The sequence below is a fragment of the Balaenoptera physalus genome (genome assembly GCF_965194825.1).
Source record: "Balaenoptera physalus genome assembly, chromosome: 9".
Classification (NCBI taxonomy): domain Eukaryota; kingdom Metazoa; phylum Chordata; class Mammalia; order Artiodactyla; family Balaenopteridae; genus Balaenoptera; species Balaenoptera physalus.
Genome location: NC_138888.1, coordinates 49,658,905 through 49,672,218, shown reverse-complemented (window position 1 = coordinate 49,672,218; position 13,314 = coordinate 49,658,905). Strand labels below are relative to the sequence as shown.

Genomic DNA, 13,314 nt, shown 5'->3' with positions numbered 1-13,314 from the left:
TTTTCTATGTGCTGGGAAGGTCTTGAGCACTCTTTCAATTTGAATTTCCCTTTCCCTGTTACAAGGATAACTTCCCGAAAAAAACAAAACCCTACTTCCTTAGGTGTCTAGCATTCTAACATATCACTTTGTCCCTTATAAAGATTGTTGTCCATCAGGTGTCCCCCCAGCCTAAGTCCCCTTAAGAAAAACAGACCTAGAGATTACACGCTTCCACTACAGGCAGCTCAGGTTCCATCCCTGGTCAGGGAATTAAGATCCTACAATGCCGCGTGGTGTGGGCAAAATAAATTTTTTTTAATTAAAAAAAAAAAAAGAACAACAGAGACACAACATATCACTGTGCCCACAGCTGGAGAGAAACACTAATGGAAAAAGAGTCATACAGACACAATAGACAGGAAACCCAGAGGTAAGGAAAAGCAAAGATTATCAGAACCCCCAGGAAACAGACTCATGCTATCTGGGTGACAGGTGAAGAAGATTACTTTTGGTCCTAGATTTATATCACTCTGTATAATGAAGCATAACTAGTGTCATCCCACTGTGGTTAAGAGCATGGATCCAGAGCCAGACTGCCGTGGTTTGAATCTTGTCTCTCGTTACTTACCATCTGGGTCTTTGGGCAAGATCCTTACCCTTTCTGAGTCTCAGTTTCCTCATGTGAAAAATGGGTTGTTGTGGGAATGTAAAGAGTTAATATATGGAAAGCACTATGGCATACTGTAGGTGCATAAAAGTGCTAGTTATTATGATGTTCATAAGGTGAAGTTAAAAAAGAACCTAAGGGACTTCCCTGGTGGTGCAGTGGTTAAGAATCCACCTGCCAATTCAGGAGACAAGGGTTCGATCCCTGGTCCGGGAAGATCCCACATGCCGCAGAGCAACTAAGCCCATGCGCCACAACTACTGAGTCTATGCTCTAGAGCCCGTGAGCCACAACTACTGAGCCCGTGAGCCCCAACTATTGAGCCCACGTACCACAACTACTGAACCCACGCCGCAACTACTGAAGCCTGTGCACCTAGAGCCCATGCTCTGAAACAAGAGAAGCCACTGCAGTGAAAAGCCCACGCACCCCAACGAAGAGTAGCCTCCGCTCACCACAACTAGAGAAAGCCCATGTGCAGCAACAAAGACCCAAAGCAGCCAAAGTAAAAAAAAAAACCTAAAAGGTTCATATATTGGGGGGAAAAAACCCCAGTACCTACATCCATAGATTAAGTCAGCCACAAGGCTCAACATTCCAACTCTGAAATTTTAAACCATCTCTCCCTTTATCCCAAGATAACTCAAAGATCCAGGTTCTTAGATTCCCCCAACACAGATGCCTGAATCTTGGTTTCCTCAACTCCCTCTAACATGGGACTTAAGCCATGAAGTTTTTGTAACTTCAATATGGCTTCAGGACAAGTCCTGGAAACCTAATTCTTCTTAGGTGTCCCGCTTTCCTCTCTTAAAGGTGATTAGGATAGTGCTTCCTCACCTTAGAAATGATTAATGAGAAATGAGAGATAATTAGGGTTTTCTACTTAACACTTTCACTAGGTTTCCTTAAGACTAAATAATAATAATACACAATAAACTCTCTATTTATAAACAATAAAGAGACCAATTAGAGCAAATGCCAGAGAAAATATGGGTACTGTGATATGCTCACACTATTTGCACCTTTTGCTGTAAGCATTGACTTGTTACCCTTTTCCTTCCTACAAGCAGCTTTCACAATCTACCCTTCCCACCAGGATGGGGACTCAGGTAATAATAATAGCCATGATTTATTGAGAACTTACTGAATGATAAGACTTTTGCATACATTACTAAGAGCTGTCTCTCAAAATCCATTCTCCCCTTCTCCCACCATGGTGAGCCACATTTGACCATGTGGGTGAGGACATAGAGCAGCTGCCCCCGGTGCTGTGGATGGCGGAGCTGCCTCACCCACCTGGGTCCCTGGACAACCCCATGGAGCACAACATGCCCTGCACAGTTACCAGAGAGGAACAACCTCCAACTGAGGGGTCTTTTTGTTATAGCACCTAAGTATCTTAATCCCTAAAATACATGGGGAAAGAATGGTATTAGTAACTACTACCTCATAGGGTTACTGTGAGAATGAAATGAGAGGCTGAAGGTGGAGTCCTTAAAATAAACGTTTGTAGTACTATTATTACCCCCATTTTACAGATGAGGAAGTGGTAAGTCAAATGTCCAAGACCATACAGTTAATAATTGGTAAGTCAGGATCGGAACTCAGACATCCATCCCCAGAGCTGATTTTGTAATCCCCATGCTGTTCTGCTTCAAGGGGGATAAGATGAGATAATATTGGGCGAGGGGTCATACAGCGTGCAGATCAGAGGTTTGGAGCTCAGTCTGAATCCTGGCCTGCCACTCACTGCTAATGTGATCCTGGGAATACATGAAGGACCTGGCTGAGTGCCAGGGTTGTGCTCAGGAGAGCACCATGGTTGACAGCATGGACCGTGAAGGCCAATGGACGTCCAATTCTGCTCTGCTACTAACAGATTTGTGATTTAGGCGCAAGGCCTGGTTTTCTCATGTGTAAAATGAGTGATGCCACCGATATCATGGGACTGTAGTGAAGGTTAAAGAAGGTAACATGTACAAAGAACTTATGACAGAGCCAGGCACAACTCAGCATTCAATAATGCAGGTATCAGGAGGAAGCAGGGGAGAGCTGGGACCTCCTGCCCCTCCTCTGCCTGCTCCACCACTTCTTTTTTGTGGACCCTGAGAATCATAACCAACATTTGTGCAACTTTCCACCCTGGAGAAGAGCACATCATCATCTCTTCACCACAAGCCTGGGAGGGAGCTAAAGGCAGGAACGATTATAATTCTCACTTGGCAGATAGGAAACTGAGGCACGGTATTCCCATGGTCACGTTCGCGGTGACTGGCAGGCCAGGATTCAGACTGAGCTCCCAACCTCTGATCCGCACGCTGTATGGCCCCTCACCCAGCTACCTCTCCTCCCAAAACGTTCCAGGTCAGAGAAGTGTTTTCTCCATGAATGAATGAATGAATACACTTTAAATTTTTAAAATTATTTTGACAAATGAAAAGAGGGTGACAATCGTACAAAGGTTAAACCTAGGTCCCACCTTGCCGTAGCTCTGGGTCCTTGGCCCACAGACTGAGGGACCTGTGCGTCCCTCAGTTTCCCAATCATTAAAATAAGGATTCACCCCCTTTGCAAGATTCCGTGGGCATCAAATAAAGCACTGTGTAGCTGGCACATATTAGGTTTCTATAAACGGAAACAACAACAACAACAACAACCGCTAACGGTTGTTTCTGGAGCAATTCAATACCTGCCAGGCACTGAGGGAGACTCTACCGCGGGGCGGGGCGGGGCGGGGCGGGGCAGCAGTCGTCTGGGGAAGTGAAAGAGGAGCCCGTTTGGCCGATTAGAGAAATGAGTCGCCAAGAACAGGCATTCCTCTACCCCTGTGAGCTGGCTTTCCAGCCGGGGCTCCGGACGCCGGCACCCGCAGACGGCGCGCCCCAGGTTCCACCTGCCAAGCAGTAGGCGCGCCGGCCGAGCCCTGCGCCCACCACTCCCGAAGCGAGCCCCAGCGCCCCCTGCTTGCTCTGGGGAGGTGCCGCCGCCAGAGTTCGAGAGGATGAGCCCAGCCCGGGCCAGGAGTCGGGACGCAGGCCTCCCGACTTCTCTGGGAAAGGAGGGATGGAAATGTTTTCGGATCGCGAGCTCAGCACGAGAACCCCGTCGCAACGGGAAGAAATAGACCCCACCGGCGCCTCCCCCAACTCGGCTCCCGCTTCCCCGCCCCCCCGGCACCGTCCTCCCTCCTCACCCCCACTCCAACTCCCTACCTGCCAAAGTGCCCCACGCTGTCAAAAACCAGCTCCAAGTTGCCGGACCCCACGCTGCCGCACCCCATGCTGCCGCCGTGCCCCGCGCTCCTAAGCCGGACGCGTGAGGCTCGCCTAGAGCCGGGGGCTGCGGGCACAGAGCCCAGCCCAGCCCAGCCCAGCCCAACCCAACCCAACCCAACCCGGCCCCCGCCCGCCGCGCCTCGGCCCGCCCCGGCTTCTGCGTCCACCGCGCGTCAAAGTGCTCGAGCCGCGCGCGGGGCCAGGCTTTGTTCCTCTCTCTTCCCATCGAGCGAGTTCCCGCCGCCGCGGCCTCTTTCCCAGTGCACTCTGCTCCCGGAGCCCCCAGTAGCACGGTGCGCCCAGCCCCGCCACTTCCCGCGGCCTCCCCGCCGCCCCATCAGACCCTGGACACTCACCACGTCCGTTTTGGGTCGACGCTCGAGAGAAGCGCCGGTGCCTGGGTAAAGGTTGTCGCCCGACAGCCCAAGGCGGGAATGCGGAGGCCGGGGTTCGGTCTGGAGGCGCGCGCCTTACAACCATGGCTCTCAAACTTGTGCTTGAGTCTGCCCCAGCACTTGGTTTTATATGCACATTTCTGGACTCCACTCTTGGGCACAAATATCACTTTCTCAGAGAAGTCCACCCTTTTGAGGGCCAGGACAGGGATGTACAAGAGCAGGGCATAGAGAATGGATTCTGATGACCCTGAGAAGTGGCAGGATCTTGCAGAGCTGTGTGAAATATCTTATGTTAACCAAAGGGCAAAGGGAACTCCCTGGGTAGAAACTTAAGCAGAATAGTGAAAATAGCAAACTTGTACTCGAAGAGGATTTGAAAAAGAGGAAAGCACATCTCCCAAAGTACTTCCCTTACCTACTTGTCACAAAGCCTGAAATAACACCATTAATGATTTATTTATTTTTGCTATGAATAATTCTATTTTCTTTTGAAATGCAAATGCTCCTGGAATGATTAATCCATTAAGTAATAAACAATTTGGAATGGATTTTTTTTAATTAGGTAGATTCTTACTAACTAGAAAGTCTTAAGGTTGGAAATGCTGGGGAGGTACATGTGGTGGGGGGAGGGGGGGAGATATGGGGAAAGTTGAACTTTTATCTGCTATTCTAATTACACCAAATAGAAATGGCACAACATAGATAAAATGGACAAATTCCCTGAAAGACACAAACTACCAACGCCCACTCCAGAAAAAAACAGATAACCAGAATAGCCCTATATCTATTAAAGAAATTGAATGTGTAGTTAAAAACCTTCCCACAAAGAAAACCCCAGGCCCAAACATTTAAGGAAGAAATAATACTGATTCTGCACATACACTTCAAGAAAACTGAAGAGTAGGGAATACCTCCCAGCTCATTCTATGGGCCAGTATTATCCTGATACCAGAACCAGGCAAAGACATAAGAAAACCACAGACCAGTATACCCCATGAAGATAGACATAAAAAATTCTTAACAAAAGTTTAGCAGATTGAATGCATCTTTATATAAAAAGGACAATACATCATGACCAAGTAAGGTTTATCCCAAGAAAGCAAGAGTGGTTTAACATCTGAAAATCAATCAATGAAATTCATCATACTAACAAACTAAAAAAGAAAAACCATATGATTATCTCAATAGATGCAAAAAAAAAGCATTTGACAAAAAACCTAACATCCTTTCATAATAAAGACACTCAACAAACTAGGAATAGAAGGTATTATGATCTGTTTCTGTCCGTAGAACACTTCTGACATGAAATGTGTGGGGTTTTTGCTCATACCAACAACCAATTCTCCAACTTTCCAAATACCAGCTGGGTTACCTAAATGTAATTCAAATCTGACACTAACTATTGGAGTTAGCATCAGATCCCACAAGTTGAGGGCTCAGTCCCACAATACTGTCCCCTATTTCAGATGCCAATCACAAGTCCGAGGCTTCCCATAATTCTGATAAACTGACAAAAATCAGGGTTCCCACTACCCCCTCCTCAGGTTCAATAATTTGCTAGAACAGCTCATAGAATTCAGGAAAACACTTTACTTACATTTACCTGTTTATTATAAAAGGTATTATAAAGGCTACAGATGAACAGCCAGATGAAGAGATACACAGGGCGAGGTACGGAGGAAGGAGCACGGAAGGCACGCCACCTTTCCAGCACCCCATATGTTCACCAACCCAGAAGCTCTCTCAATCTCAATGGAGGTTACATTACACAGGCATGGTTGATTAAATCATTGGCCATTGGTGATTAACTCACTCTCCAGCCCCTCTCCCTTCCTGGGAGGTCAGAAAGTAGGGCTGAAAGTTCCAACTCTCTAATGCCTGCCTTGGTCTTTCTAGAAACCAGCCCCCATTTTTAAGTTATCTAGGGGCCTCCAACCACCTGTCATCTTATTACCATACCAGAAAGACACCTTTATCACTCTAGAGATTCTAGAGATTCTAAGGGTCTTAGAAGCTCTTGTGTCAGGAATTGGGAATTAAGACCAAATATGATAACAAAAGATCCTCCTATCACCCCTATCACTCAGGAACTTACAAGGGCTTTAGGAGCTCTGTGTCAGGAACTGAGAATTAAGACCGAATATGTATTTCTTATTATATCACAATATCACAGAAGGGAATTTCCTCAATCTGATAAAAGTCATCAACAAAAAACTCATAGCTAATAGCATACTTAATGTCTGAAAGACTGAACGCTTTCTCCCTAAGATCAGGAATAAAATAAGGATGTCCACTCTCACTGCCACTATATTGTACTGGGGGTTCAGGCAAGAAAAGAGAAAAAGAAGAAGTTCTCCAGATTGGAAAGGAAGAAGTAAAACTGTCTGTATTCACAGATGATATGATAATCTATGTAGAAAATCTGATGGAGTTTACAAAAAAAAAAAAACAACCTATTAGAATAAGTGACTTTGGCAAAGTTGCATGATAACAAGATTAATATACAACAAATTAATTGTATGTCTATATGCTAGCAATGAACAACTGGAAATTGAAATTTAAAAAAAAACATTTTAATAGCACTGAAAATATAAATATTTAGGGATAAATCTAACAAAAAAATGTGCAAGATATATCACTAAAATCTAGGTATGTGCATGTATTCTGCAACTTGATTTTTCCTCTGAATATTTGTTTGTGAAATTCATGCATACTAATATGTGTAGCTCTAGTTCATTTCTTTTTCATTGTTATTTAGTACTCCATTGTTCCAACAAACCACAATTTACTTAACCATTTTCTAATTGATGGACATGCAGATTGTATTCAGATTTTTACTACAGCAATACTGCTGTAAACAGTCCCTATGTACATATATTGGAGTTTTTCTAAGGTATATACCTAGGAATGGAGTTGTTGTGTTGTAAGGCACATACATCAACTATTAAATATTGCTGAATTGCTCTCCAAAGTGGTCATACCAATTTGCCTTCCAACCGGGAGGCTATAAAATTTCCCCACACTTTTGTCACAATACTTGTTTCATCAGACCCTTTAACATTAGTCAGTTTCAGAGATGTGAAATGGTATTATGTTGGAGTTTAAATCTGCATTTCCCTAATTAGTACTGAGGTTGTACATCTTTTCATATCTTCATTGATCATTTGGTTTTTCTTTCCTGAGAATTGCCTATTCATATTTTTGCACATATTTCTATTAGGTTATTTTTATTTATTTTGATTTGTAAGTGCTTTTTGCATATTCCAGATACCTTTGTCAGTTAAGCATTAGGAATAATTGTATTTTCAATCTCTTTGTGGTGTTTTTTGATGATCAGAAGTGGTATTTTTTTATTTTAATTAAGTCAAATCCATAAATATTTTCCTTTATAGTTTGTGATTTTGTATTTTGCTTTAAATATTTTGTTTTTCCATGAGGTCACAAAAATATTCTATTTTCTTCTAAAAGTTTTAGCCTTTGGCTTTTCTTATTTAGGTCTTAAAGCCACTGGAACAGATTATTTGATTTGAGGTAAAGATCCAATTTTGGTTTTTTCCATACATGTAAAAAATTGTCCCAGCACCATTTATTGAATATATTCCATCCTTTTCTCTGCATTTTCACCTCTGTCATCTATACAGTTTCTATTTACATGTGGGTTTGTTCTGGACTCTCTAAATCTGTTCCGTTGGTCTATTTACTTTTTCCTGTGCCCATGTGTCTTTATCATTTAGTTTTATGCATCTGCTCCAATCTTTTACTACTACTTCTCCAAAATAGCTCTTATCAAAGTCACCATGATCTCCATATTGCCAAATTCCGTGGTTAGTTTTCAACCTTTATTTTACTCAATGTCCACTGTTAAAAAATAATTTTAAAAGGTAAAATCATGACTCACATACAAATATACAATGAACACGTCAATGATTTTATTTTATTTTTTAAATTTATTTATTTTATTTATTTTTGGCTGCGTTGGGTCTTCGTTGCTGTGTGCGGGCTTTCTCTAATTGCGGCGAGCGGGGGCTACTCTTGCGGTGCATGGGCTTCTCATTGTGGTGGCTTCTCTTGTTGCAGAGCATGGGCTCTAGGTGCGCGGGCTTCAGTAGTTGTGGCTCGCGGGCTCTAGAGCGCAGACTCAGCAGTTGTGGTGCACGGGCTTAGTTGCTCCGCGGCATGTGGGATCTTCCCGGACCAGGGATCGAACCCGTGTCCCCTGCATTGGCAGGTGGATTCTTAGCCACTGAGCCACCAGAGAAGCCCCTCTTTTAGTAATTGTTCTTTTTTTTTTTTTCCCCCTTTTAATTAATTAATTTATTTATTTTTGGCTGTGTTGGGTCTTCGTTTCTGTGCGAGGGCTTTCTCCAGTCGCGGCAAGTGGGGGCCACTCCTCATCGCGGTGCGCGGGCCTCTCACTGTCGCGGCCTCTCCCGCTGCGGAGCACAGGCTCCAGACGCGCAGGCTCAGTAATTGTGGCTCACGGGCCGAGTTGCTCCGCGGCATGCGGGATCCTCCCAGACCAGGGCTCGAACCCGTGTCCCCTGCATTAGCAGGCAGACTCCCAACCACTGCGCCACCAGGGAAGCCCGAGAAGCCCCTCTTTTAATCATTAATTAATGAGGGAACTAATAAGATGTTACAATCAGTTCAAAGAAGAATTCAATGAAGCCCAAGTATTAAAGCAATAAGGAATGCTAGAACAGATTTACAAATAGATGCAGAACTGGTCTATGCACAGGGTAATTGCATTCCACCAATGCAATCAATTGCATTCCACAGGATGCAATTCATTTCTGTGGACGAGAATCATTGGTTATGATCAGTTTTCTACAACTTAAAAAGCTATAAAATAGCTCAAAGACAATGAAAGATGAAGATAATCCTAAAGGGTATACTAGACAGACATTCTATTTGGCAGGCGGGGGGGCGGGCGCTCATTTCAAAATCTTTTACAGTGTTTACTGGCACCACAATATCATATTGTCCTTCTTGAAACATCTTCCTTTGCTTCTGTGCCAGCCCAGTCTCTTGATTTTCCTCTTACTTTGCCACTTTCTGTATCTCAGTCTCTTCGATCCTCCTCTTCTTCCCATTTTCTCTATATGTTGGAGTGCCCCACGGCTCTGAGCTTTCTCTTCTCTTTTTACACTCTCCCTAGTAGCATCATCTAGTCCAAGAGCTGGTAAACTACAGTCCATGGGCCAAATCTGGCCTGCCACTTGCTTCTACAAATAAAGTTTTATTGGAACATAGTCATGCTCATTCATTCATAGATTACCTACAGCCGCTTTCATACTACAGTGGCAGACTTAAGTAGCTATGAACGACTGTATGACCCACAAAGCCTAAAATATTTATTATCTGGCTCTTCTGTTTGCCCTTCTGATGGCAAACAGAAGAAAGCATACCAAACCGTGATCTAGTCCTATGGCTTTCAAAACTTACATTAATGACTCCCAAATTTATATGTCCAAGCTGACCTCACCCCAGCACTTCAGACTTGTTAATACCACTACCTTCTCCATGTCTCCATCACCTATCTAAAAGGCACCTCAAACTTACCATGGCTACCCTCAATCCTGCTTCTCTCCAGAACTTCCCACCTCAGTAAATGGTACCACTTTTACCCAGTTGCTTAGGCCAAAACCCTTGGTGTCTTCTTTTACTCCTCTCCCGTTTTCACACTCCACATTCTTTTCCATCAGAAAATTCTAGTTGCTCTGCCTTTATAATAGAGCTTGATTCTGAACACTTCTCTCCACCCCCACTGCTAACCTCTTTATCCAAACCATCATCCCTTGCTAGATTACGCAACATCCTCCTAACTGGTCCCCTTGCTTCCTCCCTTGCCCCACACAGCAGGCAAGCGTTCCTGAAAAATATAATTCAAGTTGACACTTCCGGATGGGACCAAAGTGAGGTGGCGGGGCAGGGGCTGACCCCTCCCGCAGCAGCCATGGTGTATACTGGCTTCACGGTGCCTCTCGTCGTGATGAGTGCATTCTAGGGCTTCCTCGGCTTCCTGGTGCCCTGGGTTCATCCCTAAGGGTCCCAGCTGGGGAGTTAGCACCATTGTCATCGCCATGTTGGTAACCTGTTCAGTTTGCTGCTATCTCTTTTGGCTGATTGAAGTTCTGGCCCAACTTAACCCTCTCTTTGGACCACGGTTGAAAAATGAAACCATCTGGTAGGTACCTCAAGCATCATTGGCCTTGAGGAAGAAGACCTGCTCGCCAGGGCTCAGTCATTGAGGTCACGAAGAGAACTCCTCTAGATGCAAAAGCACCTCCATACCCAGACCACCTTCCCTGACTTGCCCACTTTGGCCATCAGCTGCCTTAAACATTCACACCACATTTGAATATCTTATTCTAGAATGCAGTATTTTTTCCTGTCTCCTTCTTTACATTTTGATGAATGATGTGCCTATTTAATCTAAACTGTGCTGCCTCCACAAAATGTTTATGTACTCTTCCGAGATAGAAAGTGCCGTTCTTCTGAGAAATAATGTTACTATCTCCTTGGATCCTGTGGATTTGAAGGTGGCTCCTGCCTGCTCACAACATGAGAATGAGTGAAGTGTTTGAAAACTGTTACACACAGTAAGACTCCAGTGGGGCAGTCAGTAGGAGAACATGTTCAGAGGGAAAATCTGTCTCACCAGAATTATACCAAAGTATATTTTCAGGATGAATTTCTTATTTCTGCCATCTTTTGGAATAAATAATTTTTCTGCTTTCTATGGGGAAAAAAATGTATATATATATATATATATATATATATATATATATATATATATATAAAATTCAGATCATGACACTCCCTTGCTCAGCAGCTTCCTAGCACACTTAGAATAAAATCAAAGTCCTTCCATGACCCTGGTTGCTTCTCTGACTCATCTCCTACCTCTCTTTCTCAACCACTCTTCACTCCAGCCACACTGGCCTCCTAGCTCATTCCTCTAACACAGCAAACACACCCCGGTCCCTGCACTTTGCACTTGCTATTCCCTCTACCTCAAAACTTCTTTTTTTTTTTTGCACTTTGACTTTCTGTTTATTTTTCAATTTAAGATTATGTCCCAAATAACACAGCCACAACAATAAAACCAAACAGGGAATTCCCTGGTGATCCAGTGGTTAGGACTCCATGCTGTCACTGCCAAAGGCCTGGGTTTGATTCCTGGTTGGGGAACTAAAATCCCACAAGCCGCAAAGCACGGCCAAAACCAAAACCAAAACAACAACAGCAAAAAAAAAAAAAAAAAAAAAATCACGCCCCGCCTGCCACAGTCTGGAAACTTTCCTGTAACTTTTATTTTCCCTGCTTTACTAAGATATAATTGACATGTAACGTTGTGTAATTTTAAGGTGTACAATGTGATGATTTGATATATGTATAAATGGCAAAATTATTACTGTAGTAAGGTTAGGAAACACATCCATCACCTCACATAGTTTTTTGGTGAAAACTTTTAAGATCTACTCTCTTAGCAACTTTCAAGTATACAATACAGTATTGTTAACTGTATTCATCATGCTGTACATTAGATCCCCATAATTTATTCATCTTATAACTGGTAATTTTACCCTTTGACCAGCTTCACCCATTTTCCCTACCCCTACCCCCACCCCCTTCCCCTGGTAACCACAAATCTAGTCTCTGTTTCTGAGTTCAATTTCCTCTACCTGAGACCTCTTTCCCCAAGAGCCATATGGCCGGTTCCTTACTTCAGTCAGGTCACTGTTCAAATGTTGCCTCTTCTGGGAAGATTTCTCTGCTCCTCTTCAAGTATCAGTCTTCATCATTCTCTAGCCCCTTACCATGCCACCTTGTTTTATTTTTCTTCAACTATATATATATATATATATATATATATATATATATATATATGACTACTATATCATAGGTATATATAGTATCACTACTATAGAATATAAGCTCCATGAGGGCAGGAACTTTGACATATAGCAGGTGTGTTGAATGACTGAATACAGTAAGTATGTGTTGAATGACTGAATGGACGTAATCCAAACATAGGGAATAATGAAACAAAATTTAAGCAGCTTCCTAAGGGCACCAGTTTCTCCACAAATGAATGGAAGAAACCTAAAAGGGCCTGGCTCAAACACTACCCACCACTCAGACAAGTCTTGGGTTCTCCTAAAGAGGAGCCCACTAACACCACACTTTCCATCTTAGAAATACAATGAGGTCATTTTAACACAAGTACAGTGCAAATGTATTTCTGCCAGTGGGTGGAAGGGACATGGGCAGATAGGCAGGGGATAAAGGAAGGGGCCTAAGAGAAAACAGTGTTCGTGCATCCTTCTAAATCTAAGAGTAGTTGTTAGATTGGGTGACTTAGGGTCCCTGGCATGTGAGAAAATATTCTGATGCCCTGTGGTCCCACAGCCTCCAGATCCCAGCCCTCGTCCCAATGTGGACTGTCTTGTTCAATGTGGACCATCAACCATGCAAAGATAGATGGTTTCTGTTCTCATCACCTACCTACAGACTCCCCCAGCCCATTGCTCTCCCATAGTTCTAGCCCCTTATCCCAGCTCTCTACTGGACAACTCCACCCATCACACCTCAGATTACCAGAATGACCTCTCTAAAATTCCCATGTAAATAGACCATGCCATCAGTAAAATCCTTCCATGGCCCCCTGGCTTTCAGAATTAAGTTTCATCTCCTCAGCACGGCCTCCAAGGCCTCCCAGGACTGGATCCCTGCTTACCTCTCAAGCATCACTTCCAGTCATGTCCCTCTTCTCCAGAATTGTAAGGGTCCATTGGATCCTGTGATGAGGGATGTTCATTCACACCACCATTCCTTCGCTCATGCTGTTCTTTCAGCCTAGAAATCCCTCCCCACCTCCCCAACTTACTGGCTAAATCAATTAGTTCTTCAGGACACAGCTCAGGTGCTGCTTGATGTCTGATCCTTGATGACAATCGAATGACGTTCCAAGTCCTTTCTCCAGTTT

General features: G+C 43.8%; 1 protein-coding gene and 1 pseudogene across 2 annotated transcripts in view; one reads left to right on the top strand and one right to left on the bottom strand.

The window, feature by feature from the left end:
* SLC22A16 (solute carrier family 22 member 16) overlaps nt 1-3,994 on the bottom strand; it is a 34,139-nt gene extending 30,145 nt beyond the window's left edge. The window contains exon 1 of the mRNA XM_082475741.1: nt 3,862-3,994. Within this exon, the coding sequence (XP_082331867.1) occupies nt 3,862-3,929 (68 nt within the window). The 5' untranslated portion in view covers nt 3,930-3,994. The remainder of the gene's footprint in view (nt 1-3,861) is intronic.
* Nucleotides 3,995-8,594: 4,600 nt separating this feature from the next.
* On the top strand, nt 8,595-11,055 carry LOC309667337 (annotated as a pseudogene). Its single transcript has one exon. The product of its transcript is annotated as an uncharacterized misc_RNA (transcript).
* The last annotated feature ends 2,259 nt before the right edge of the window (nt 11,056-13,314 follow it).